The sequence below is a fragment of the Ogataea haglerorum genome (assembly GCF_019207285.1).
Source record: "Ogataea haglerorum isolate 81-453-3 chromosome Unknown 81-453-3_NODE_9_length_481884_cov_97.824832, whole genome shotgun sequence".
NCBI lineage: Eukaryota > Fungi > Ascomycota > Pichiomycetes > Pichiales > Pichiaceae > Ogataea > Ogataea haglerorum.
Genome location: NW_025065159.1, coordinates 137574 through 163349, shown reverse-complemented (window position 1 = coordinate 163349; position 25776 = coordinate 137574). Strand labels below are relative to the sequence as shown.

The following is a 25776-nucleotide window of genomic DNA, read 5'->3' as shown; positions in this document are numbered from 1 at the left end:
ATTACATATCAACGAGATAGTTGCTAGGGGCAAGGCCTGACTTTCCTGTGTTGATGTTTTCCGCAAACCACCATCCGTCAGGTTGCTTGTGCAGGATCATCAGAATATCACGTTTTTTGAAGGACAGTTCCTGCTCGATGCTGGCATTGTATGAGTACTGTGCTCGGCAGTACTTGAGCACGGGGAAGCCCTCAGATGAGCGCGACGGCAGGTTTGCGTGGTTCACAAACTTTCCTTTCAAGGTGGTAGACGACTTCGATTTTCTGATGGAGTTGTTCCTACTGAAGGTGAAAGACGGTGCTCTGTTGTCTTTTGTTTCCTGCTTTGATTCGTCACTGATCTGCATTGAGTCACGGAACTTGGACATGTCGCCGTTACCACCTAATTGGAGGTCGTTTAAATAGGCTTCCAAGGGATTCACCGGCTTTTCAGTCTTACCAAAAATGCTGAACTTTTTAAGCCGATTAGGCTCAGTTGGTTTGTCTGACATCAGAGAGTGCAGCAGAGGGTTGGAGTATGTGGACTCCTGCTTCGACTGCTTGAGCTCCTCTTCGTGAGAGCTTGAGGCCTCTGTTCCATCAGAATATTCGGAGAAAACGTGGTTAGAGCTTGGCTCAGAAGCAGTCTTTGCTCCTGTACTCCGCAGCTGCGAGGCTTCAAGCTGAGCCTGTTCTTGTAGCTGCTTAAACGTCTCCTCGTGTCTGTCAATGAGATCGAACTGCATCTGCTGCTCTTGGGTTGGCTTTGGCGGTGGAATCTTTTTGTGTCCCAATTGCTCTCGCTGTTCGGAGATTTTTGGAATGCTGGTGAGATCGACCGTCTGAACGCCGCCTTTTCTCTGGGGAATGTCCCCACGGGCATAGTCGATGAAGGTAGCAGGGGAAGACATGGTATTGCCCGTTTTAAACTCCTCAACGAAAGACGCAATGTCGGCCCGATACGAGCATTTCTCAAGGCTCAAACGGACGTTTTCGCAACTTTGGTCGTCTGAAATACATGTCGAACTCACAATGTTTGCGTATTCCCATATGTTGGCCCTGAGGAATTTGATTTTCTCTTCCTCCATAGACTGCAGGTTTTCGCAGGCAGAGAACCACTCGTTTTTCCACACATCCAGCATATTATTGTACTCATTAACGAGGCCACGGTAGTCATCACGTGCCTCACTCATCTGCTCCATGAGTTTGTTGACCTTCATTTGTGTCCGATAAGCTTCTATCTCGTCCATAAGAATCTGCTGTGTTTTATAATTATTGACCTTGACCCAGTGGGCTTCATACTTCTTGCGAGCGAGCTCGACCTTGGACTCAAGGTGTCGTTTGTGTTTCATCAGCTTGGAAAGCCCAGAATCGAGTATTTTCCCTTGAGTTTTGCGGTCTGTTGCATATTCGTTCAGAGGTTTGTACACGTTGGTTGCAATCTTATTGGCCTGAGAGTAATGGCTGTTTCCAAGCTGTTCGGTTTCCAGAGCAAGCACATCAAGACTGCTTTTGAGGCTTCCTGTTATTTCGTGTTTTCCGAGATCAATCTTCCTTGAAAGAGTGCACAAACGTTTGGCGTACTCTTCCTCAATAGCCATTCGTTCTTTGTAGAAGGAAAGCACAGCCTCTGCTGTCTTGGAACCCCCATTGAAGTGTCCTAGCAGAAACGAGCAGGCAGAATCGTCTGGGGACCAGAAGTTACGCGAGTACAAGTGATCCATGAGAAGAAGAAACTGGAGTCAAATTAGTTTTAAATGTATATTTACCTTTTTCCGAAAAGGAGTTAATAATCGTTGTTGTTATTTGTCTATCGGTGTAAGGGTTTACTTCATTTTTGCAATTATCCATTACCTTAAGCTACATATAAATGTATGTGCAAGGAACTGATAGCTAACACCGTAACGTCTCATGCATCATATAACAAGTTGAACTTGGTATTTCTACACGGTACGCCTAGAGTATTGCCACAAACACTCAACGTACTTAAGCAGCAATGGTGACCTCGACGTCGACACCTGGCTCAATGGTGATTTGGGTAATCTTCTTAACGGATTGAGCTGGAGCGTGCAAGTCAATGTATCTCTTGTGGATTCTCATCTCGTAAGTCTCCCAGGTCTTGGAACCCTCACCGTTTGGAGTCTTTCTGGTAGAGATTCTCAAGGTCTTAGTTGGCATTCTAACAGGACCCTTCTTGAAAAGGTTCTCTCTCTCAGCGTTTTGGATGATGTTCTGGGACACCTTCTCAAGCTGCTTGACCTTGGTGGAGATCAGAGTGATTCTGATCTTGTGGATTTCTGGTTCTTCAATGATCTTCTTTTCTTCAGACATGATGGTATGAGACGTTCAAAGTTGAAAATATGGTGAAAAAAAATTAATTTTTATGGTGCCCGAGGGTAGCGAAAGAATTTTTGTGTCACATGATACTCACGTGGTTCTGAGATCTAAAAAGATTGGTAGCTATCTAAAACACTGTGCCGTCAGCAAACAACTCTATCGGTGGCCCTCCGTTGCTTCGCAGTTTTGAGGCAATGAGTCTGCCGGATTTCCACGACCCGGCCTCAATAAGCTGCGGAAGCGAAAGCTCATACTTGGAGCCTGTAACTCCTAATTTTTCATTCACAAGCGGGAGAATGTAGTCTAGCAGACAGACGGTGCATGACCGCCATTCAACAATCAAATCGTCGTCTGGTGTATACAGAGGAATGTGTGAGCCCAAGTTTTTCTCGATGGAGAACTGGATGCCTTGCTTTAGTTTCTCTTCCTTGATTTTCAGCACTCCGAAGTCAACAAATAAGCCCCCATTACGGTATTCTGGGAGGCCTGTCATGTAATGAGCATTTTTAATTGAAAAATGTCCATACTTCTCCAATGGGAGGAACAGCGAGTATGTCAACCATTGAGTGAGTTTGTGGAAAGTGACAATTTTTGCTGACTCTGGGACATTGGCACCGTACTCTTTCTCTGCTTCCCTGATTTTATTTTGAAGATACCATGCGTCTCCAATGCATTTTCCGTCTAGCTTGATACGTCCTTCCGTCGGCCATATTGGCATGAGGCCTTCCATCAGACAGTTCCACAAATCGGGGAGGTCTATTAACCCGTCCTTCGACGACTGCTTCAGATAGTCGACTAAGTTTCCTGGTCTGGCATCAGCTCCGAATAGAGTGCGATTTTGCACCAGAGTCTTTCCAAGCTGGTTAAGGAGCGTCAGCCTTCCTTCAAATCCTGCAATTGGATTGGACTCCGACACCTGGAGGCCTTTTGAGAGCTCCTCTGCCGTCAAACGAGCTAGTTTCGATCCATTCACCACGTAACTATCGCCGTCGCTAAATACACCGTCGACGAACATGTGCAAAGTGGCAACAGCAATTCCCTCAGATCTGCCAATCAGATTGCCGTTCTCGTTGTATTTCCATTGGTTGCCCGCACCCGCGTCGAGAAGAACACTGACTATGAACAGATCAGTCAGCTTTTTACATATTTCGTAGTCGCTCTGGTCCTTCAGCTGCTTGTCGATGAACTCTGTGAGTCGCTTTTTTCCTCCACATTCAAAGTGCTGGTATCTCCCATGACCTGGAATGGTCAGCAGCGACTCGTCAGTGGGGAACGAGTCCCTGATTGTAGAGATCACGAAATTCACTGCATCAGGAAGTTTGGATAAATCCACCTCGAAGTTCACAAGCTGGTTGTTCAGCAAGAGCTTTCTGGTGCAGGAGTTGGTCTCCCGCACCGACTGGATCGAAAGCAAATAACCAATTGAAGGGGCCATAAAAATACACGTCCCTGATTCTCGGTATTTATAGATAGCGATAAAGAAGTGGTTATCAGCCGGTGAGCGTCGGAGATAGGATTTCGGTCGACAGTCGACAAAAAATTTATTTAAATAAAAAATATTTTTGTTCTTATGATCAGACAGCTGGTCCGGCACTACGTCATTCCGGTTGTTCAGATCTCTTCTGAGATTGAGAGGTTCGACAAGGATGCGATTAGAAAGGCCACTGACAGAGGAAATAGACTGCTGAAAGCCATTCATGAGTCCCAGCAGTCTGAGCACGAGTATCAAAAGGCAGCTAACCTCAAGATTGAGGAGGCGCGGAAATCGGGATACGCTCACGTTCACGGAAACACAGAGACGCCGAAGATCCCTGACGATCCACGTTTGCAGGCAGACTTGCTGAAAAGTCAGCAGCTGAGGACGCATTCGTCCAGATATGTTTACAATAAAAAAGAAGATCGTGTGGTCGACAGGCTGAGGGTGTTGGACAGAGAACGGAAGTTGCCCCCTTTGCCATCTTTGAACCAGTACGAGCAACTATGGAGTGAGCTGGAACGGTTTGCGGCAGTATTGGTGCTGAAAAATGAGACTCCTGCGGTGTCTCTCACGTACAAAGCCTTGGCCGATTCAATGGAGGCGATCAATATTATGCAAAATGCGCATCTGGACCAATCATGCACGGATCCGAATGATTTCACGCTGGCCGCGGAGTATTTTTTCACACGCAAGATTCCATTGCTGCAGCAGAAACTGGCTACAGTGTCTGAGCTCTCCGGGCTTGACAACGTTGCCCTTGTCGGGCTGACAAGCGTTGGATTCAAAGAAACTACAAAACCCTTGCAGCTGTTCACCGGAAAGTTGAAGGAGTCGTTTTCGGTGGTGTGTTGCGCGCTGAATACACCGCAGTATCCGGAGCTGACGCAGCTGGATCACCCAGATAATAATACTAAAGAGAATTTGTACCAGCTGGCGACGCTCGGTCTCACAAAAGTGAGCAGTTTGCCCGACAAATGGGTTGTGCTGACTAAGGGCACCGATTAGCATAAATAAGCATTATCATTGTACATATCGATCAACGCTGCTGTCTAATATACTTGGCAATATTATCTGCAACGTCGCTTTTGGCGGTCTTTGATCCTTCCTCGAACGCTTTCTGGTATAACCCATGAACGTCCTTATTTTCCTCAGTCACCTCCCCGTTTCTGTCCTCGACAAAAGTGTACTCGCGTTGTGGTTCATTTATATCCGGTTCGACCAGCCCGTGCTCGTATTCTTCTTCGCCGTCGTCTTCAGCATCCGAAATAGTGTCCACTGGCTCCTTTTTGCCCAGGCCGAGATCTTTCATCAGGTGCGTGAGTTGCTTCTGTTTTTCCTGTTTTTCTTTCTCTTCCTTCTCCTTGATAATTCTTTCTCTCTCTTTCTGATAGAAGTTGTTGTACTCATCGACCTTGGCGTCCACGGCATCCAAAAACTCGTCAAAACCAGCTCCCGTATAAGCAGAGCACCCGACCACGTCCAAAGTGGAGTAGAATTCCTCCAGCATCAGGCTCATGCTATTCACCAAAGAAGCCATGTACCCCGAACCGTTGCTCGTCTCATCGTTCAGTTCGCTGTTGTTTCTGAGGGCATCTTGGAAGGCCTCAAAGTCGGTCATCCAATCCGTAGCAAATTTGCAGTCTCTCACGTCGGTCTTGTTGAACACCACAATCATCGGAAGCTTGGTCTTATATAGAATAGAACAGGCGTACAGCATGTTGGAAATAAACGTCGTTGGCGACGAGCTTCTTGGAGTATCAATGATGTATGCAATTATCGTTGGAAACGTCGACGCAAAAGCTTCTGTGATGATGGCGCCCGACGCAGACCAGATGAAACACTCGATTTGCCCTGGAGTGTCGACAATGCAGTGCTTGAATCTGTCGGACTTCTTCTCAATCAGAGAGATCACCTGGTCGATCTTGGTGGAGAATAGGTTTAGGGACGTCACAATAGCGCCGTTGGGGCCCAGATTGTAGTTTTCCATCACCTTCTTGTACTTCACAGAGTCTCGGATATCGATGTTGCATCCGAACGGAACCTTGAGGACAGCTGGATCGAGATTGATCACGTAGGGAGCCTGTTTCTTGGCATGGAGATGTGAATTAAGCCGCTGGACAAAGGTCGTTTTGCCTGAACCGGCCATGCCAACACAAAGAATAGTAGCTGGGGCCATGGTAAAAATATTTAAAGATTCTTCGGAATTTTTTTTTACATAAAAAATCCTCCTTGTAAATGAACGTCCAGGCCCTCCACAACTGCTTCCTGGGGACCCTGCAGGCCGATCAGGGTGTTAGACAACAGGCTGAGGAACAGCTTAAGCAGGCGGAGTCCATCGTTGGGTTTTTAGGCGCGTGTCTAGACATTCTGGGCTCAGACGACGTTGAACCGGTTGTCAAACAAGCATGTTCCATCTACTTTAAAAACAAAATGATCAGGAGCTGGTCAAGTTCCGAGGGAGAAATTGATGAGGGGGAAAAGCCAGGTATCAGAGACAGGATCATCCCCACTATCCACAAGCTGGAGAGGACACTACGCAACCAGTTCATTCCGGTCTTGAGTGTCATGATCTCGTCCGACTATCCCCAGAATTGGCCTTCTTTCCTAAGCACCAGCAAGGCTCTCTTCCTCAACACCTCAGACATCCAAGCCATGTACACGGGTGTGCTCTGTTTTTCCGAGCTGACTAGAAACTATAGATGGAGGACAAATGCCCATCGTCATTTAGAACTGGACCCTATAATAAGAGACAACTTCCCAAGTTTGTTGCAAATCGGAAAACAGTTTGTTGCAAACCCAGCAGCATTCGAAAGCCATTATGAAGCCGGTGAGATTGTGAAACTGATCCTCAAGTGCTACAAATTTGTGACATATCACGACTTACCTGAGCCTCTCCAGCAGCAAGACGTCTCACTTGAATGGATCACCTTCAACGTGGACGTCATCAACATGAGTCTGCCTCCAACCGTCATGGAGCTGGATGAAGATGATCGTTCGCTGAGTCCGTGGGTCAGGAGCCAAAAATGGGCCTATGCTAATCTGTACAGACTGTTTCAGCGTTATGCATCTAAAAGCTTGTCTAGCAGATACGAGTACAACGAATTTAGAGAGATATTCGCCAACAATGTTGTTCCTGGCCTTTTAGAAGTGTACTTCAAGCGGCTGCAGGAATGGAAAAGTCAAAAAATATGGCTGAGCGACGCGTCGCTTTATCAAATCATTTCGTTCTTGGAACAGTGTGTGGTGCAGAAGGGATGCTTCCGGCTTATTGAGCCGCACATCAGGGAGATCATCGCGGAGGTGGCCTTCCCGCTGCTCTGTCCAACCGATGAAGTTCTCGACATGTTTGAAAACGATCCTAACGAGTACATCCATATGATTTTGGACATGTACGAAGAGACTAGCTCTCCGCAGATGGCCGTCCTATCTTTAATCTACACTCTGGTTGAAAAAAGATCCAAGGTTGCGCTGGAGCCTATTTTACAGTTTGCTTATGAGAAACTAGCCTCCTTCGCCAATGTGCCAGAGACTTTGGATGTTGCCAAGCAGAAAGAGTCTGCACTACGTATAGTCGGCCAAATTTCGAGCAAGCTGACGGCAACAAAATCGCTAGCAGACCAGGTGGAACCGTTTGTGGCCAGCTTCGTGCTGCCAAATTTCCGGTCGCAGTTCGCGTTTTTGAGAGCACGTACATGCGATGTGTCTGCCAAGTTCGATAGCCTCAAATTCCAGGACGAAAACAACCTCACTGTCTTGTTCAATGGCGTCCTTTCCTGTTTCAAAGAGGACAATAACTTGCCTGTACAGTTGGAGGCAGCCTTGGCTATTCAAGCGTTCATCTCATTTGAACAGTTTAAGGATGCTCTGGGGTCCATCATCGTGGAGACCATGGAGAAGCTACTGGAACTATCCAACAAAGTGGACATTGATGCCATTTCTGCTGTCATTCAGGAATGTGTGGAGTGCTACTCTGCTCAATTGCAGCCGTTCGGAGCCAACCTGATGGCAAGGTTGAGCGAGCAGCTCCTTCGTCTTCTCACTGAAATAAACGATTTATCCAACAGCGGGCCAGACAATTTGGACCACGATGACCTCACAGACAAGCACATGGCAGCTTTGGGGGTCTTCAATACAATGGTGACTGTTCTTCTTTACTTTGAAAGCTCTCAAGATATGATTGCCGGATTGGAGCAGAGTTACGCCCCAATCATCCAGTACACGTTCGAAAAAGAGCTGGACGATTTTTATGCCGAGGCCTCGGAACTTATTGAGAACACTTTATTCCTGACGCGCGCGGTCTCTCCAACAATGTGGTCTCTGTTCGAAAGCATGGTCACTGCGGTGCTAAAAAACGACCTGGCGATGTTTTTGGACGACATTAGTCCGGCACTCAAGAATTACTTGGTTTACGGCGGTGCTGTGTTCAGAGAAAATAAGCAGTATCAGGATGCCATGGCTCAAATCATTCTCCAAATTCTGGGCTCAGAGGACCCAGATGCCAACGAGATCTATGAGGTTTCCGACCTTGGGGCCACTTTTGCACTCACACTCGACAAGGCCGCGATTGAGCCTTATAGTCCGCAACTGGTGCGATCTACTCTTGGGGTGTTATCGCACGAGGATACTGCTCATTCTTCCGACAGTCTGAAAATTATAGCCCTGGGAGTGGTGATTGCAGTGCTCGTGGTACATCCAAAGGCATGTTTGCAAGTTCTGATGGAATGCCACGCCCTGGAGTCTTTTATGACGACTTGGTTCAAGCTGGGTCCCTCGATGAAACGCGTGTTCGATCTAAAGCTGAGCGTGCTGGGGCTTCTTTCGCTGTTGAGCGTGGACTACGAGGCGTTAAAACAGCTGCAGTTGGAAGAGTTGATTTCCGCTGCCGGAAGCACTCTGGCAGATCACTTTGCCAAACTTCCGGCAGCCATCAATGATTTGCAAAAGAAGCGTGCCGACTTCAACGCCGACGAGCAACTCGTCGAAAACGAGTTTGCGCAGCCGGTGTTCAACGATGAAGCAGAGGATGTGGACGACGACGACATCGCCGACTACGTTCTGCAGAATATGGGCCGCGACCCGGATCTGCTGCATGCGGAAGACGATGAGTACGAGGAAGATCCGTTTTCGAACACTGTGTTGGACAACGTCAATGTGTTCCGGGCATTCAAAGACAGTTTCACGCAGGTACAAGGTGATGCGGAAAAATACACAAAAATGACTGCGCACCTAACCAACGAACAACTACAAACACTACAGACTATAGTAAACGTTGCACAATAGATACTTTTTAAGTCAAAAAGAACTGGGCCCTGATCGATGCACAGATGACGTAAATTGATTGTTAAAATTTTTTCCATAGTTTTCTGGAAGCCATATTTCTAACTTCTGTCCCCGGGCTATCCGGTTCCAACCAAATAAAAATAGCTAACATATTCGCACTTTTTCCTCAGTGAAAAAACCTCCTTCGCCTTCTAGTCTCATCACCATGGAACAATCTCTCAGCTTCAAAGTCTCCCACTATGTCGAAAAAATCCATGGCTTGGTTTACTATAGTCTCCCTTTTTATGTCATGACCTCAACTGAGGCTGCATTCACCTTTGTCACCATCTTGTTCCTATCGTTCATCTTTACTTACGGGCTCGGTGCGCTGTTTTACAGCTGTGCCGCGCTAGCCCAGAAATTAATTAACCTCGAGGGCCTGGAGCAGGCCTTGCAAGTCGCCTCCATCAAGAACTGAACCTTGGTCCCTGCCTAATATAATATTATGACGAAAACCAATAATGATAAATGGAGCCTGGGAGGCTTTCGCATCCTAGAGTTTTGCATTCTAGTATACACGGCATGTTTGCTTGTTTGCGCGGACTGTGAGACCACTGCTTATTATAATGCACTCCGACCTTAATATTATATATACTATTACGATACGATACACACATATGCGATAAAAGGCGAATTAGAGCCAAAGTGCACATTGCAACTATATCCGGATTGGGTAAAGTGGCATCGTGGCTGTAGCGGCCGGCATGAGTGTAGCGGCCAATAGGAGCCGGGAGCCGAAGCAAAATTTCGGAACTTTGTTTTGAACGGAACAAAAATTTCTCTTTTGGGCCTTTTAATATCCCCCCGGATTATGTCACGTAACGGCAATTTTCCAGATAACGTTTTGGTTGCCAAATACTAATTACATTTAATTACCCATTTCGGAAGCTCAATGGCCAGCTAGTTGCTTCAGCAGCCACCTTCAGCAAGTTGGAGACGACAGGTTCGTTGCATCTCAAACTGCCAAAGGTAAACACTCGACCTAGGTCCGTCCTGTGGTCGTCCCGCCCGGTCTATAAATACGGGTGCTCTGCCTCCCAAAGACCACCACCATCAACAACTTCAAAATGCAAGCTTCCATGAACACTGCTCAGAGACAAGAACAGGACGATGACGCTGACTACGGGTTTTTTGCCTACAACAATGCTGCCTGGCACTTCACTTGCTCCATCAGCTAAGTAAGAGCCCCAAGGCTGCTCTAACCAATGAGCTTGCCCATTCAGGACAATTCTGTGAGTTGCTACCTAAGTGCTGAACCTTTTTCTATTTCGTCTCTGGCCAGAGTTAATAGTCTAGATACTATTTAATTTGAGATAAATTTATACCCACGCGTTTTTTGTATTTTTTGCATTTTTTGTATGCCCCTCGAAAGAATCCAGTTTACTGCTTCCACAAGCAATATCGTGCCCATCTACCAGCTGATCTCGTCGATATTGCCTTTTGGAGGAAGCTGTTTACTGAACATCACGCAAAGCGGGCTCTGTTTCAGCGTCGTCGACAATAATATCTGCAAAGTGTATCTCACCTTAGACAAGCGACTTTTCAGCAGTTTCCAGTTTTATCCGATCCATGTCAAAAAAGAGCGCATATTACTCTCAGACGAAGAAGAAAGCGCCACCGACGACGACGCTGAATCTCCAGACTTGAGGCAGAGCGTTTCTGTCCATCTCGATCTCAAATCTCTGATCGAGACAATCAATATTCATATCCCGGGCGACAAAGATAATCCCGAACTGCGCACGAAATGTATTTTGAGCTACAAGGGCGATGGTTCTCCGTTCATACTCACCTTCGAGGACGACTTCATCGTCGAGCGCTGCGAGTTGACGACTCTATTTATTGATCCCGCCGATTTCGAGTCTGAAATTACAGACTCTCAAACGGGATCTACTTATTTTCAGCTTGACTCGTCCCAAAAGGTTATGGAACTTACCCTGCAATCGTCTCTGGTCTACGACGCTCTAAAAGACATGAAGGATTTAGGTACCGAGGAACTGATTCTTTACTGCTCCAACATGCAGTCGGAACATCAAAGGAAACTTGTCTTGATTTCCAAATCTGGAGATGCATCGATAGGGTATTCCAAGCTGGTACTTCCTTCAAGAAAGCCGTTTTTGAAAGATATGCAATTATACAAGCCGGAGCTCGTCAATGAGGAGCAGAGTCATATGGTCGTCTCTTCCACGACGATCTCCTCCTTCTATAACTTCAACTACTTTGCCAAGATCCTGAGAGCGATAAGGTTGTCAAAATCCATCAAGATCCGGAAAGATCTCGCCGGTCTTACATCCGTGTCTCTTTTGCTAGGCTCTTCCAGCTTGAATGGATCTAACTTATCATCCAGCGACGGGAAGAACCTCTTTTTTGGAACGAGCATTGAGTTCATCACGCTAGAGTCGCTTGCAAACGAAGAAGCCGAGTACGAGCGCGCAAAACACGGCTACAATAACCAATTTGTCGAACAGATGATACGAGAGGACGAAAACGTCAAGATTATCAAGATTGCTGGGAACGGCCAGCTTACGACCATCGATGACTACTTCCAGTCCGTCACCACGTTATCAGCAGCCCCAAGCTCCGCGGGAGAGCAAGTGGATCTGCAAATCACCAAAGAACTGGCTCAGTCGGTGCTGGGACACAGTCCCGCGCCAGAACCAATTCCAAAGGAAAACAAAGGAAAGCAGACAAAGAAACGAAAGCTCGAGGGCCGCAAGAACAATAAGTCGGACAAAGCGGACAGACTACAGACGGTTGGTGGAGCAGTCGAGATTCCACTATTTATCTAGAGGTCTAGCAAACCCGGTCTGCTTGTCACGTGCGTGTTTTTTTCAACCCCCGATTTTTTGCTAATTTTTTCAAAAACCTTTTCTCTCTGTAAACTGACCAGATCTCATCTGAGGAAGAAGTTATTATAATGTCTGACGTCGAAGAACAAGTCCAAATCGAAGAAGAAGTTGTTGTTGAAGAGTCCTCTTCCGTGTCCATCGAGGACTGCCTGCAAAAGGTCCTGAGAACCGCTTTGGTTCACGATGGCCTTGCCAGAGGTCTCAGAGAGGCCATCAAGGCTTTGGCTAGAGGTGAGGCTCAACTGTGCGTCTTGTGTGACTCTGTCACAGAGGCCAAGATCATCTCTCTGGTTGAGGCTTTGTGCAATGAGCCAGAAGAGAAGATTCCTTTGATCAAGGTTTCCGACGCTAAGCAACTCGGTGAGTGGGCCGGTCTCTGTGCTTTGGACAGAGACGGTAACGCCAGAAAGGTTGTTGGTGCTTCTTGTGTTGTCATCAAGAACTGGGGTGCTGACTCTGAGGAGAGAAACGTCCTTTTGGAGTACTTCTCTCAGCAGTAAATATGATGTTGTACTAATTAGTTATATCGACTGCACATTACATTAAAAGTTCCTAATACACAGGAGTGGCCATCCGGTGACCTATAGTTCAAAATCCATCTCGTCTTTGAATTCGTCGTCGTCGTCCACGATCGCAGAATCGTTTCGCGCTAGCGTGTCTTCCTCGTCGTCCTCAAAGTCGACGTCGAAAAAGTCGTCGTCGGAGCCAACAATGGTGCTGTACAACAACTTGGCTTCCGTGACGATTCCGTCGTATGAGATTTCGGCAGAAGGCATGTTCGAGTAGAGAACCTGATAGTCAACGCTGTTCTCTGTGCCTTCTTTCAAGGTCTTCTTGAAAATGTTCTCGTTCACGACTCCAAATGGCTCCACAGAAGTGTATTGAGTGAACATCAGCTTGAACAAATATGTCAGTTTCTCTTGCGGAACAAACTCCTTAAACGATTTACCCAATTTGACAGAGTTAATGACCGAGATGCTTCCATCTGGTCTCGAAACCACATCTTCGTCCGTCAGCTCCACATCGAATCCGCTGTCTTCCGATTCTCGCAATATGCTTTCCTCTAGCTTGCTCAACGCTTCTTCCAAGTCGCGTCTGGCTTTTTCGCCCTTCTCGACAGTCGACAAGTACCATATGCACTGACCCTGAGGACAACATCCAGATCCCGACCCCATGATTATCACCTGCACCGGGTACACGTTGTTGGAAGGAAGCGTTTCTGGAGGGAAAACCACCACAGCTGCAGACTCTCCCTCGAAGAACCACTCCTTGCAAGATTTCTTGACAATGGTGATCAGCCTTGTCACCTCATACTTCTTTTCTGGGACGTTCTGTGCATTTTCAGGGGCCTGCGATGGAGAGCAAACCAGTCGTTCTGTGACTTTCACTTTGCTGCCATCCGTAAACGTGGCGATCTTGTTGTTGCTGTCATAGGATTGCAATTGCGAGTCCAGCTTGTAAGTTGCACCTGCCACAGCAGCAGATCGACAGAAACCCTGAGAAAGTTCTCCGGGTCCTCCGAATTTGGAATACAGCACGGGGAACGTGCCGTACACGTCGAATGACGACAGATACCTCCTGATTCTGGAGACACCTTCTATAGTGAGAATATTGGGCGTAGGAGACAGGCCTAGCGTATAACATAGTTCGTTGATCTGCGCAGGCGTCAGCTTGTATTTTTCCTTGATGAATTCGGTGAATGGCGTTGATTTATAGTGTTCCAGGTCCTTGGCAATCTGAGCGCTCTCTGATTCCAAGACAAATTTCATGAATTTCATCAGTTGTCTCTTGGTTGCCAACGACAACGACTGGTCTGTGAAGATCTCCTCCTTTGAGGACGACATCTTTCCGAAAGAATCGTTCTCGAAAGTGTGGAAGTTGCTGATGGACTGGAACTCGAGATATCTGTAGACTCTGGACTTGATGAGCAGAGAGAGTAGATCGGACTTGACAAACATGATCCGTGGAGTCAGGTCAATGCTGTAGTCTCTGCTGTTCAATTGGTCGGGACGCGGAATGTAGAGGAGCGCCTTGGAGAAGCCCTGGAAGCCCGGAGTGTTGCGGTTGACGCTTGCACACCAAGCCTTGATTTGCTCGATCGTGAGGGTGGACGAGGTGTCGCCATAATAAGGGTTGGAGTCGACATGAAGGACGTTGGACCCCTGCCAAGCGAGCGCTGCGGCGAGAATAGACTCGACGAGTCCTGTTCCACAGATCAGCACGTCGCACTGGTCCGGGATTGTTGGAAGCACAGGATCCTCGATCCCGGCTAGATGCGGAATCACAGAGGGCCGTCTTCCTGTTTGCACCGACGGTCTGCGCTCGGCCATCGATGGACGTCTCTCGGCCATCGATGGTTTAATCGACGATTCAACGGTGGCGGACATTGCAGATATAAACGGGCACCTTTAACGACTGACAGAGATACGGAAAGCCGGAGTGCGCGACGACGTAAAACTGGTAATTGCTATTGTCGAAACCTGGTCAGTTCTGGGACAAGTTGTGGCTTGAGATTAAAATAATAGGCCTTTTGTTTGGGAGAATGTCGACTTTGTTTTTTATTTTACTCATTCTCCAGGCCGAGACAAAGGTAAAAATTTTTCGTGTGTAGGGTTGTCGCGGAAAAAGCGATTTTGCCAAGGATACCTCATTAAGGAAAAATTGGCGTCCTATTTGGTCGACTTTCTGAATTCAGAGAGATAGAGGTAAGTAGTGTGCATGGTGCCGCATTTTATCTATTGTTATGTTTGATTTAGCGTCAACAGACGAATCAATCGGTCAACAGATTTCTCGCACGAGACAGGTAGCGGAGTGCACGGATTGGCTCAGATTACTGAGTTAGGTAGAAACACTGCAGCTCCCGAAATTATTTATAAGCGTTGCAAGTAGCAACGTCGAACAACCCAAGTTTTTCAATTCTCTCGTATGAAGTTCGCTGCTCTGCTGTCCTTCGCTTTTGCTGGAGTGAGCTGTGCCCACCCTACGGCCTCCACTTCCTCCTTCTATCCAGTCAAGACCGCCGGTCTCAATGAGACCGTCTACGACGAGCTGGAGACGTACAAGCCAAAAGTTATGATTGTCAACATGTTTGACTACGAGGCCGAGCCTTTCCTGGAGGGTTTCGATCTTGTGCACAACGTGACAATCCCTGGAATGTCGCCAATCTACCCGGAAGTCCATTGCAACCGCAATTATTCTATCTGCGAGGTCATCACCGGCGAGGGTGAAATCAATGCTGCCTCCACGATGACCGCCCTGGCCCTGAACCCGCTTTTTGACCTGGCAGACACCTACTTCCTGGTTGCCGGTATCGCAGGAATCTCTCCGCGCCAGGGAACCATTGGAGACGTGACCTTTGCTCGGTTCGCGGTCCAGATCCTGGAGTACGAAGTCGATGCTCGTCAGATGCCTTCCAACTGGACCACCGGCTACTTCTCGTACGGTACCACCAACTCCACCCAATACCCAGCCCAGTGGTACGGAACCGAGATTTTCGAGGTCAACGAGGCGCTGAGAGACCGTGCTTTGAAGCTGGCACAGAAAACCGATCTGTTCAATGGAACGGCCGGAAACGCGGAGTTTAGAGCTCTTTACGACTACGCCCCAGCTAACAGAACCCCTAAAGCTATTGCTTGTGATACCCTGACCGCTGATACCTACTGGTTTGGATCAGACTTTGACGAAGCTTTCAGCAACTACACCGACCTCATCACCAACGGAACTGCCACCTACTGCACCACGCAGCAGGAGGACAATGCCACCCTGGAGGCCCTCATGAGAGCTGCTCAGTACGGCCTGGTGGACTTCAGCAGAATCGTCATCATGAGATCTGCCTCCGACTTCACCTACGCTGACTACTACGACAACGAGACCACCTACTTCTTCACCGAGGTGTCTCAGGGTGGCAGTTATGTTGCAGTCCAGAATCTTTTGGTTGCAGGAAAGGCCTTCATCGAGGACGTCGTTTCCGACTGGGATACCTACAAGAACGGCACTGTCTACGCTCCAGACAACTATCTAGGTGACGTTTTTGGAAGCTTGGAGGAAACCACGTACAGAGAGTGGGGAACCGACAGCGAGTAGAGGATACTGGTTTTCTTTCGTTTCCGGTTTCCGGTGTTTTTTGTCTTGAGAATAATAAAGTCAATACAATTTAATTTCTCTCATTTTTAAATGGCTATCCCCATTGCGCAATGGGTGGCAGACGCTCGCGCGAATCTGGCACATGCAGAGCAAGTCTGCAACGACGCAAACACATACATAACGTCCACGGACGAAAAACTGCGGCGACGGGACATGAAAATACCCAAGCTGATATACTATCTGGATGCTCTGAAACAACAGCTGCGGCTGCTCGGGATTATCCGAGACTCGTTGGTGATGAACCTGAACGGAGTCATGGACAGGAGGGCCGCTTTACAGAGCCAGCTGCTGAAGGACGTCGACAGACTGCATCGGACCATAGATACCCTCAAAAACACCGTTGTGGTGTTTGATGGCCAAACGACACTGTACGAGTATATCAGCGAGTCTGGTGTGGAGGAGCTGTTCAACGGCGTGTCGCAGAATTTGAGAGACATTCAGAGTCTCATCAAGGGCAACAGAACCGACGCTCTGCTGATAAGACTCACCTCTGACCTGGACCACCTCAACAACGAGCTGAATGCTCTGGACAGCAAGTTCCGAGATATGAGGCTGGGGGACGCCCAGTCGAGCTCAATTGACCCCACTTCGAAGCTTTTGGAGATCAACACCGAGCTGGAGCACGACATGGTCGCGATTCTGACCAGTTTCAATAACCATTACGACCAATGCGAAAAGGGAGAGGCAATTCTCGGGGACCCGGAGGTTCCTCAGGACGAAAAGGACGAGCTGGTCTCTGTTCTTCGGAACGATGTCGAGGAGCTTCCGGAGGTGCAAAGGTCGCTAACCAGCAACGCAGAAATAATCAAGAAAAATTGCAAGGAAGTGATAAAAATACTGGATATTTTCGAGGACTACTTCCAGCGTGTGGAAACCTACGTCCGCGACATGCAGGAGTACGGCGAGTCGAAGCTGAGGGTGCAGCTCACGGAGTTTTCTGAAATCAGCACCGAGGTTAGCCGGAGACTGGAGATTGCACAGACGCACCAGGAAGAGCTTGTGCAGTACAATGGCGACTTCCAGCAGTTTGTGCGGTCGTACTACTCGCTTATACTAGAGCTGGACCGTCGCACGCGCTTGAACGAGCACATTTCGTCGGCCATAGACAGTTTCAAGAGCAACATCGACAGCATAGTGAAGAAAGACTACGAGAAAAGGATGCAGTTTCTAGAGCAGCACGGCGACTTCATCCCGCAGAACCTGATCGACTCGAGCGTCATCAACAGCGGCACTCCGCAAATCAGCATCAATTTCGACCAGGAGCCGCTCCCGGCCATATCGAAGGAGGTGGTGCAGCTCGCCAAGAAAATGCTAAAATAGATAATCCAGCTAGCTATTTATAAGATTTCTCCAGGTCTGCGAAAAGCGTCTGGAGCTCGTCTATGTCCATGCTCTGCACCTTGCGGCTGTCTCGCGAGCGCACCGCGATTTTTCCGCTCTGCACCTCGCGGTCGCCCACCAGAAGGATGTAGTTGTAGCCCTTCTGGATGGCGTCCTTGGTCCGCAGCCCGACGGTCTCGGCCCGCGAGTCCACATCCACGTAGTAGCTGGCGTCCCGCAGGGAACAGGCAACGTCGAGGCCCTGTTGGCCGGCTAGCTTTTCCTGGATCGTGCGCGAGTACTCCAGATGTGTCTCGTTCACAGGAATAATCACGGCCTGGCGAGGAGACAGCCAAAATGGCCATTTCCCCTGGTACTCGTCCATGAGCAGCGCCATGAACCGTTCGACAGACCCGAACACGGCCCGGTGCACCATGATGGGCGTTTCCGGCCCGTGCTCGCCCTGGTACTCGAGCCGGAACCGCTGCGGCAGCTGGAAGTCCAGCTGCACGGTGGCAGCCTGGTGTTCCTTCCCTGTGCGGTCTGTGACGAGAACGTCGATCTTGGGCCCATAGAACGCGCCGTCCTTGTCGCGGACAGCCCAGTTTTCCGGTCCCGCGTACGCATCGAGCGCCTTTTGCAGCTCGCTCTCTGCCTCGTCCCATTCCTCCACCGTGCCGATATGCGTTTCCGGTCTCGTCGAAAGCATCATCCGGTACTTGTGGAACCCAAACACAGAGTAGCACAGCCGGATGAGCTGCAGCGTCTTGCCGATCTCGGCGCCCACCTGCGACTTGGAGCAGAAAATGTGGCCGTCGTCCTGGTGGAACCGTCTTACTCTGGTGAGGCCTGTGAGCGCTCCGCTGGGCTCGTTCCTGTGGAGGCTGGACCAGTCGGACAGCCGGATGGGCAGCTCGTGGTGGGAGCGGGCAAAACGGCCAAATATCACACAGTGGCCCGGACAGTTCATGGGCTTGAGTCCGTACACGGCTTCGAGTTTGTTGGAGCCCGAATTGCTCTCGACGCGGAACATGTCCTCGGCGTAATTGTCCCAGTGGCCAGAAGTCTCCCAGAGATCTTTTTTATACATGAGCGGCGAGATAACCTCGGTGAAGCCGTGCTTCTCCTGCTGGATCTTCATGAACTGCACGAGCCTGTTGAATATTCTGGTGCCGTGCGGGAGGAAAAACACAGACCCGGGCGAGCTCGCGTCGATCATGTACAGCTGCTGTTTAGTCGCGATGGCAAGGTTCGACACCGACGTCGACGACGCGGTGGACACTAATCGTCGGAACATGGAGAAAATCAGAAAAAAATATATACATGTCCGAAAAACAATTATGTGCTACGCTAGTCGTTCCTGGAGGCCCCGGCGTCCTCCTTGCGCTTCCTGGCCAGCTCTGCGCGTCTCTGGCGCTCCTTCATCTCCTCGTCGCGGCGCTCCAGCTCCTCGATCCAGAGCTTCTCTCTCATCCGGGCCTTCTCGATAGCAAGCTCCTGCTCCGTCTTGCCCTCCCTGAACGTCTTGTCAAAGTAGATCGAGCCTGCGAGCAACGCCACAATCGTCAGGCCCTGCAGCCCCACACGCCACCTGAACCACTTCTGTGCGCTCCGCGCGTTGCCTGTGCGGACGCCTTTTGCGGCCATGGCAACAGCAACACACGTCCCCAAACACCCGAGCGGCACAAGCGGCTGCTGCTTGGAGCGGTAGATGATCTTCTCAAAGGGCGTCATGCTGACGTTAGACCAACGGGCGAATACTTACTCTTCGAGCGGCAAGTCTGCCGACGACGGATAGTTCTGAGAGGCCATAATAAATAAAAATATTTATTTCGGCTTCCTCTATAAAAATACAGCCCCGAATTTGCTACTACATCCTGCCGCGCCCCGTGTAGCTGTAATCCTTCGGGCTCACCACGAGTCCCTTGCCCTTGACGGCGCCCCGGTAGATCGTCTCGATGATGTCGATCAGCTCCTGCTTGTCGCCAACCATAAAGTTGAGCTTGTTGTTGTTGCCCGTGCCAAAGTCGCACATCATGTGCTTGTTGCGGTAGAAAAACATCACCGTCATCGGGTCGTACAGCTCGTACATCTCGTTGAAGTCCGGGACCTCGTCGATGTCGCACAGGTACACCACGGCGAACTGGCTCACCTTCGCAGAGATGCTGTACAGCATCTCGTCCATCAGCATGCACTCGCGGTCGGCGTCGCGGCCAAAACGGATCACCACGAGCCGGTCGTCCTCCGACAAGATGGCCTGGTCGACGTGCCAGCCGGTGCGCAGGTGCGGAAGAAAGATGCTGCCCATGAGGTAAACTTTTATTAGCCACACCGCAAACCAGAGGCTCGAAATTAAAATATTTATTTATTTGTCTTTACTTCGCCTTCAAAAATGTCCGGCGCCCAGGCTTACGACCCTTACAACCCCTTCAATGACGACGTGCAAAAGGAGCAGAACGCGCAGCCGTCGAACCAGAACTTGCACAATCTGCAGAACACGCTCCAGGAAACGGCCGGAATCATGAGAAACAACATCGAGGCCATCAACCAGAGAGGAGAGGTGCTGGAGGACATCGACACCCGCGCAAACGACCTCAGCACAAACGCCAAACTGTTCAACAGATCCGCCAACCAGGTCAGAAAAGACATGTGGAAAAAGAACCTCAAGCTCAAGCTGTGTCTCGCTCTGGTGATTGTCATTCTCCTGGTGGTCATCGTTGTGCCTATCGCCGTCCACTTCAGTAATTAGACTATTTAACACGCCTTAACACGTTACTTCTATCTACTCCGCGGCAGCCTCCTGCGCCGTGGCGTTCCGCGTCACCAGCTCGATGATACGCTTGATCACAGGAATGTTCAGCCACGCAGGAACGTACGCCTCGACGCGGTGGAACGGCCGCAGCTCCACGTCTCTGAATGGGTCGTTGAAACGGCCATCAGGGTTCAGCGGCTCGAAGAAATCGGTCGCGCCCTCGGACGTGTCGCTCTTCACCTTCTCGGCCAGGTACGTCGTCACAGCGGGACCGATCGGAACCTCGTAGTCGGCCACCGCATACTGCGCAATCAGCTTCTGCACCTGCACGGGCTTCAGCGAGTGGCAGATCTCGAATATTATGTCGATGTCCTCGGGCGAGTTCTTACGCAATTGTAGCAGCTTGGAAACCTGCAGCAGATGCGACAGATACGTCGACCCGTCCGGAATCTGGTGGCCGTTGCACCACTCCTCCAGACGCGTCACGTTGTAGTTCAGCTGGAGACCACGCTTCCACGACAGGAAGTTCCGTCTCATGATCAGGTCGTTGAAACACACAGCGTCCACAAACTTCAACAGCTCGATCAGCACCTCGTTCATCACGCGAGGCTCGATGAAATAGGCCTTCATCGCCCAGTACACGTTGTTGAAGAACGTCAGGATGTCGTCCATCTTGTACTGCTGGTTGTTCTGGAACATCTTGCTCAAAAACGGCGACGACTCCGGAGCAAGGAACCCGGGCAGGGCCTGTGCCAAAACCACAGCAGAAATGCACTTCTTCTCAAGGTCCTTCTGCAACTTCTTCATCCACATGTTGTAGATGTTGTACGACAGCGATTCGAAATCTTCTCTCACAACTGCAACCAGCTTCAGGTACTCGTCGTACTCCGAGTCACTCATGTCTTTGCTGATGGAGTCGTTCGCCAGGATAGTGGACTGCGCATAGGCAACAAACGAGTATAGCTCGTGGGTGTTGGTCAGCCAGAAGGCACCGTGCTTGATCACGTCGTCGTCCTTGAGTCCGCTCACGATGCTCTGTATCACGCCTAGAACTTCGCCAAGAAACGCCTCGCTCTCAGAAGTAAGACCAAGACGCCACATATCGCTCAAAATAATGATGATGATCCGTGCTGGGAAAAGAACTTCCTTGCGCGTGAGCTCAGAGGCCACGGCAGCAGACGGCAGTCTGACTCCCCTCAGCAAACCATCGACAGTCTCTTTGTGCAAGGCCTGGGAGTTGCGCAGCAGAGACCACAGCTCGCTGTTGATGGCTTCGAGATCCATATCGTCTTTATTCGAAGTCGCGGTCACGATCGACGCTGGACGAGGCTCGTAGTTGCCGTTACTCTTGTGATTCAGGCCTGGTGATCCAGGAGCACCTCTGGTACGCGATTTGGCAAGAGCCGGGGCACCGACGGAAACCTGGTTTTGCAACTCCACTAGTTCTTGTTTTAGTTGCAAAATAGAACTGTTCAGGTCGCCGTTTTCTTTCTGTGAATCGTCAAGTGCCTTCTGAGCAGCCTTGAGTTGTTCAATGTTCTCTTCAAGCTCTTTCTTCAGCTGTGCTTGCTGCTGCGTGAGCTCGTCGACTTTCTGGCGTGCTGCTTCGTAATCCTGCTTGTACTTCTCAAGCTCTGCAGTCAAGGCGCTCAAGCTCTCTGTGTGTTTCGAAACTGTGGAATCGTATTTCTGGTTGAGCTCTAGCTCTCTCGACTTGAACTCGGCGTGTTGTTTCTGGGAATCAGAAACCTGCGACCTGAGATTTTCGATCTCGCTCATTAGTTTCGAGTTATCGTCGATCTTGGACGTCAACGACTGTGTCAGCTCTATGACCTTGTTTTCAAGACTGTACTGCACTTCCTGGAGCTTGTTCACCGACTTTGCCTCAGCCCTCAAGCGTAGGTACTCCTTACGAGCAACTTGGCGACGGAAACAGCTTTGAACGAAGACCACAGCCCACAGCGTTTTCTTGTAGTGGTTTCTGGCCGCTCTTCCTCTCAGGGCAGATTGAATCAACGTTGCCGCATCCTTTTGTAGCGACTCTCTCAGCTTGCTTCTATAGAGATGGCCTTTAATAAGAGCCTGCAATGCCACAAGCGACGTTCTAGAAGAATTGTATCTTGACCGCACAAAGTAGCCTCTGATAAGAGATTGGATCTTAATGGAAGCATCGTTCTCCATCTCCTTTCTGATTCGTTGCCGAGCCAAAAATCCTCTAGCTAGAGATTGCGTTTGCAGAAGCGATCTACGCACCTGGGAATATTCCTTGCGCTGGTAGTGGCCCTTCAAATGCTTCTGGATTGTCACGGCAGACTGCTTGATCTTGTTCGATCTGTACTTCTCCAATAAAGCAAGAATACCTGCTTTGAAAAATATCTTGGTCTTTCCTGTCTGGTATTTCTGCTCATCATTGATGGTATTCTTCAAAATCTTCTTGGTAAGCTCAATCGCTTCCTCCTCGGAGCCTGAGCCACGCAAGTAGTTCTCTTTCTCGCTGGACGGTAAAAGAATTGAATAGTATCTGGCAAAATCCGGATAAGTTGCCTTGGACGGGAATCCTGCGCACGAAATCTTGATGGTCTCCAAAACACCGCAGGCACGCAATTGAGACAAAACCATCAAGGGGTCAAATTCCCATGCCTTCTTCTCCTCGTTAGGCTTGATACATCTGATGTAGTGAACGTTAGTGGAGTTGATTGTGTTCATAAGCTCAATCAAAGAGGACTTGAAGATGGAGCCAAGCGTTGGCTTCTTGACAACTTTCTTGCCAGGTTTAGCAGCAGCAGTAGCAGCTTGCTCGGCAGCAAGTCTTTCGGCTTGTTTGTCAACCGTTGCCAAAACTTCAGCCAGCAAAGTATTCTTTGTGGCTCTCAAAATCTCCAGCTGTCCTTCAGAAACAGTATCCCTATTTTTCTCAATAAATCCTTCCGAATCGTAGGTAACATCCAAAGCATAGTGACTAACGATGAACTTATTGTTTCCGAACCTTGGCTTCTTAAAAGATTGGTCGTAAGGAGATTTGGTGAGAGACTGATACATCTTCTCAATCCATGACTGGTCGCTTCCAGATGGCAATCTCGATTCTTCGTCCAACAACGACAATATACCAAGCCTGTTCTCGATTACGTCAATACATGGCTGGTTATCGGAAAACTCTATGAATGACCACTCGATCTCCTCCTTGATGTACTCTTCTTGCTCCAGCTTGAAAACATGTTGAGTGAACTCCTGTTGCAGCTTTTCATTGGCATAGTTGATGCAGAACTGCTCAAAGGAGTTCTTATCGAAGTGCTCGAAACCATAAATATCTAAAACTCCAATGAACGATTTCACTTTGTTCTGCAGTTCTGGCGGACACAAATCGGAATTGATATAGTCGACCAGCCAATCGAAAAGAGACGAGTAAATGTATTTAGCGACCGAGTCTCTTGCCACTGTGGCCTGCTGATGGTTCAAGTTGGACACGATCTTCTCGGATCTCGTGGTAATCTGTTTCCTGACAATCCATTTGGCAAACCCGGCGGCATCGATTCCAAGCAACTCGCAGGCCTTGACGAGGTTCGGCTCATCCGGCGATAAAATGGCGTCGTTTCTTGTCTTTGTGATCTCAATGTTTCCGATGTGCAGCAAAGCAGACAAGATCTTGAACACCTCGTGCATTCTGTCCTGCGAGATACCGACCAGAGCAAGCGAATCACAAGTCTCTTTGAACTCTTTGGCATCGTCTACACCAGCGATACGTGGCATTTTGCCCTGGTTCAAATAGAAATAGTCGTCCACAGATGTAAGTCCAAATTCTTTCTTGGAAGCCTCGTCCAGACCTTCGACCATCTGGTAGAAGACATGATAGTTTCGCTCGGTAGCCGGCTGGAAAACCAGACGCGAGCGCTCCAGCAAGTACGTTCTGATGCTGGCACCGATGATGACGACGTTCTCGTCAAACAGGATCTCGAGATATTTGCCGAACCTGGACGAGTTGTCGTTTCTCGTGGTCTTGGCATTACCAAAGGCTTCCATGATGGGGTTCGTGGCCAGAATCTGTTTTTCTGTGTCGGACATGTCGTGGTCGTTGTGGTCAGAGTCGACGGACGCAAAGTACCGCATGATGTACTTGGCAGACACGGTTTTTCCCGCCCCCGATTCTCCAGAGACAACAATCGACTGGTTCTGGCCGTCCGTTTTCATGCAGCGATACGCGTCTTCGGCGATGGCAAAGAGGTGGGGCTCCTCCTCGCCCCTCGTTTTGGACGCGTATCGCTGGATTCTGTGCGGCGAGTACAGTTCGTCGTTGCGCTGAAAAGGATTGATGGCGATCAGCACGATACCAGAGTACGTGTAGATGCTGAACTGGGCGTATCTGAGCTTGATGGCGTTGAGCACAGACGGCTCATTCAGATGCGACAGCTCGGTCAGATCCTCCACGGTCTCGACCTGGTTTCTCAACAGTGGGAGTTGTGTATTGTTTTCATTCAGATTATCTGTCTCGATGGTGACTTTTTTTGCGCCGTCCTCACTCACGAGATCAATCGCAAACTTGCCGTCCTTCTTATTGACGGCCGTGACTTCCACACCCAGCCATCCCACCTTGTCGTCTGGGATCCAGCAGCGGCTAAAGGTCAGCGTTGGGGACCGGTTGGTACTTACGTTCCGGGCTCAAAATGGGTCTCCATGGTGTTCTCTTGGTAGTAGCCAGAGCTCGGGGACTTTTCTCAAATTGGCAGGGCCGGTTCGGGCTCGCTTTACTAATTGGCGTACCGGCTGTTACCAACAAAGGAAAATAAATGTGTTTTAAAGCTGGCGATATTTTGATTTAATACGCGACGGTCTGCCATTTTGAAGTACCGGTGACTAAAAATTAAATACATTCTATATTCGCTGTACAATGCTTCCGCGTCCCCAGATCGTCGTCGACAGCCCCGGCTTCGTATCTGCCGGGTCGCAGCAGTCGGCGCCGTCGGTGCCGTCGCTGTACGTCACGCCCAGCGACACGGGCAACAACACGCCACAAAGAAGCAGCGACGGCTCCGCCTCGCTCGTCAATATCCAGGGCTCCGACCACCGACATTACCTGTCTGTGCCCAGTGTTTCCGAACAGATCTCGCCTACCAAGGTGCTGGGTACAACGATCTCGAAAATTAGCCGCAAACGCCGCGCCAGCGTGTGTCTGCAGGTGCGGACCAAGTTCGAGGAGCTCGAGATGCTCGTGGCAGACAACGTCGACAAGCGGCTCGAGAGCATCGAGGCAGAGAATATGAACCTGTTGAAGGAGCTGGACTTCCGCGCGCAGGACCTGGAGCAGCTGAACAGGAAACTGGAGGAGAACCTGAACAATCTGACGGGCTTTCTGAACCTGCTGGGGGCCAAGGAGCAGGAGATCGATCAGCTGGGCACGAACGACATATTCAGCAACCTGAACGACCTCAATTCGCGGCTCGACGTGGTGAAGCGCGAACTGGGCGTCAGCAAGGCGAAACTGGACAATTTCGACGCAGACCTTCGCGTTGTGGAGGGTCAGAAAAAGAGCGAAATCATCGCTCGCGGAGTGCAGCACAACATGCTGCTTCTGGCGCTGCTGAGCGCAGCATTCCTGATAATTAGCATATA

The 25776-nt window shown here is 49.5% G+C and overlaps 18 protein-coding genes across 18 annotated transcripts; 9 read left to right on the top strand and 9 right to left on the bottom strand.

Annotated features, from left to right (window-relative positions):
• Position 1: 1 nt before the first annotated feature.
• KL911_003411 (uncharacterized protein) lies at positions 2-1702 on the bottom strand (the record flags this gene model as incomplete). The annotated part of the gene is made up of 1 exon (XM_043198589.1): positions 2-1702. The coding sequence occupies one exon, from the start codon at positions 1700-1702 to the stop codon at positions 2-4; it is 1701 nt and encodes a 566-aa protein (XP_043053742.1).
• A 262-nt stretch (positions 1703-1964) lies between these two features.
• On the bottom strand, positions 1965-2309 carry KL911_003410 (uncharacterized protein; the record flags this gene model as incomplete). Its single annotated transcript, XM_043198588.1, has 1 exon — positions 1965-2309. One exon carries the CDS (start codon positions 2307-2309, stop codon positions 1965-1967), a length of 345 nt encoding a protein of 114 aa, XP_043053741.1.
• Positions 2310-2442: 133 nt separating this feature from the next.
• On the bottom strand, positions 2443-3750 carry KL911_003409 (uncharacterized protein; the record flags this gene model as incomplete). The annotated part of the gene is made up of 1 exon (XM_043198586.1): positions 2443-3750. One exon carries the CDS (start codon positions 3748-3750, stop codon positions 2443-2445), a length of 1308 nt encoding a protein of 435 aa, XP_043053740.1.
• Positions 3751-3885: 135 nt separating this feature from the next.
• On the top strand, positions 3886-4797 carry KL911_003408 (uncharacterized protein; the record flags this gene model as incomplete). Its single annotated transcript, XM_043198585.1, has 1 exon — positions 3886-4797. One exon carries the CDS (start codon positions 3886-3888, stop codon positions 4795-4797), a length of 912 nt encoding a protein of 303 aa, XP_043053739.1.
• A 31-nt stretch (positions 4798-4828) lies between these two features.
• KL911_003407 (uncharacterized protein) lies at positions 4829-5968 on the bottom strand (the record flags this gene model as incomplete). Its single annotated transcript, XM_043198584.1, has 1 exon — positions 4829-5968. One exon carries the CDS (start codon positions 5966-5968, stop codon positions 4829-4831), a length of 1140 nt encoding a protein of 379 aa, XP_043053738.1.
• Positions 5969-6027: 59 nt separating this feature from the next.
• Positions 6028-9072, top strand: KL911_003406 (uncharacterized protein; the record flags this gene model as incomplete). The annotated part of the gene is made up of 1 exon (XM_043198583.1): positions 6028-9072. The coding sequence occupies one exon, from the start codon at positions 6028-6030 to the stop codon at positions 9070-9072; it is 3045 nt and encodes a 1014-aa protein (XP_043053737.1).
• A 205-nt stretch (positions 9073-9277) lies between these two features.
• Positions 9278-9529, top strand: KL911_003405 (uncharacterized protein; the record flags this gene model as incomplete). The annotated part of the gene is made up of 1 exon (XM_043198582.1): positions 9278-9529. The coding sequence occupies one exon, from the start codon at positions 9278-9280 to the stop codon at positions 9527-9529; it is 252 nt and encodes an 83-aa protein (XP_043053736.1).
• Positions 9530-10469: 940 nt separating this feature from the next.
• On the top strand, positions 10470-11897 carry KL911_003404 (uncharacterized protein; the record flags this gene model as incomplete). The annotated part of the gene is made up of 1 exon (XM_043198581.1): positions 10470-11897. The coding sequence occupies one exon, from the start codon at positions 10470-10472 to the stop codon at positions 11895-11897; it is 1428 nt and encodes a 475-aa protein (XP_043053735.1).
• A 128-nt stretch (positions 11898-12025) lies between these two features.
• On the top strand, positions 12026-12457 carry KL911_003403 (uncharacterized protein; the record flags this gene model as incomplete). The annotated part of the gene is made up of 1 exon (XM_043198580.1): positions 12026-12457. One exon carries the CDS (start codon positions 12026-12028, stop codon positions 12455-12457), a length of 432 nt encoding a protein of 143 aa, XP_043053734.1.
• Positions 12458-12538: 81 nt separating this feature from the next.
• Positions 12539-14344, bottom strand: KL911_003402 (uncharacterized protein; the record flags this gene model as incomplete). Its single annotated transcript, XM_043198579.1, has 1 exon — positions 12539-14344. One exon carries the CDS (start codon positions 14342-14344, stop codon positions 12539-12541), a length of 1806 nt encoding a protein of 601 aa, XP_043053733.1.
• Positions 14345-14882: 538 nt separating this feature from the next.
• On the top strand, positions 14883-16040 carry KL911_003401 (uncharacterized protein; the record flags this gene model as incomplete). The annotated part of the gene is made up of 1 exon (XM_043198578.1): positions 14883-16040. The coding sequence occupies one exon, from the start codon at positions 14883-14885 to the stop codon at positions 16038-16040; it is 1158 nt and encodes a 385-aa protein (XP_043053732.1).
• Positions 16041-16130: 90 nt separating this feature from the next.
• Positions 16131-17420, top strand: KL911_003400 (uncharacterized protein; the record flags this gene model as incomplete). The annotated part of the gene is made up of 1 exon (XM_043198577.1): positions 16131-17420. The coding sequence occupies one exon, from the start codon at positions 16131-16133 to the stop codon at positions 17418-17420; it is 1290 nt and encodes a 429-aa protein (XP_043053731.1).
• A 13-nt stretch (positions 17421-17433) lies between these two features.
• KL911_003399 (uncharacterized protein) lies at positions 17434-18717 on the bottom strand (the record flags this gene model as incomplete). Its single annotated transcript, XM_043198574.1, has 1 exon — positions 17434-18717. One exon carries the CDS (start codon positions 18715-18717, stop codon positions 17434-17436), a length of 1284 nt encoding a protein of 427 aa, XP_043053730.1.
• Positions 18718-18770: 53 nt separating this feature from the next.
• KL911_003398 (uncharacterized protein) lies at positions 18771-19154 on the bottom strand (the record flags this gene model as incomplete). The annotated part of the gene is made up of 1 exon (XM_043198573.1): positions 18771-19154. The coding sequence occupies one exon, from the start codon at positions 19152-19154 to the stop codon at positions 18771-18773; it is 384 nt and encodes a 127-aa protein (XP_043053729.1).
• Positions 19155-19290: 136 nt separating this feature from the next.
• Positions 19291-19728, bottom strand: KL911_003397 (uncharacterized protein; the record flags this gene model as incomplete). The annotated part of the gene is made up of 1 exon (XM_043198572.1): positions 19291-19728. One exon carries the CDS (start codon positions 19726-19728, stop codon positions 19291-19293), a length of 438 nt encoding a protein of 145 aa, XP_043053728.1.
• An 84-nt stretch (positions 19729-19812) lies between these two features.
• On the top strand, positions 19813-20169 carry KL911_003396 (uncharacterized protein; the record flags this gene model as incomplete). The annotated part of the gene is made up of 1 exon (XM_043198571.1): positions 19813-20169. The coding sequence occupies one exon, from the start codon at positions 19813-19815 to the stop codon at positions 20167-20169; it is 357 nt and encodes a 118-aa protein (XP_043053727.1).
• A 33-nt stretch (positions 20170-20202) lies between these two features.
• Positions 20203-25004, bottom strand: KL911_003395 (uncharacterized protein; the record flags this gene model as incomplete). Its single annotated transcript, XM_043198570.1, has 2 exons — positions 20203-24824; positions 24995-25004. The coding sequence occupies 2 exons, from the start codon at positions 25002-25004 to the stop codon at positions 20203-20205; spliced, it is 4632 nt and encodes a 1543-aa protein (XP_043053726.1).
• A 50-nt stretch (positions 25005-25054) lies between these two features.
• Positions 25055-25770, top strand: KL911_003394 (uncharacterized protein; the record flags this gene model as incomplete). The annotated part of the gene is made up of 2 exons (XM_043198569.1): positions 25055-25289; positions 25355-25770. 2 exons carry the CDS (start codon positions 25055-25057, stop codon positions 25768-25770), a joined length of 651 nt encoding a protein of 216 aa, XP_043053725.1.
• Between the last annotated feature and the right edge of the window lie 6 nt (positions 25771-25776).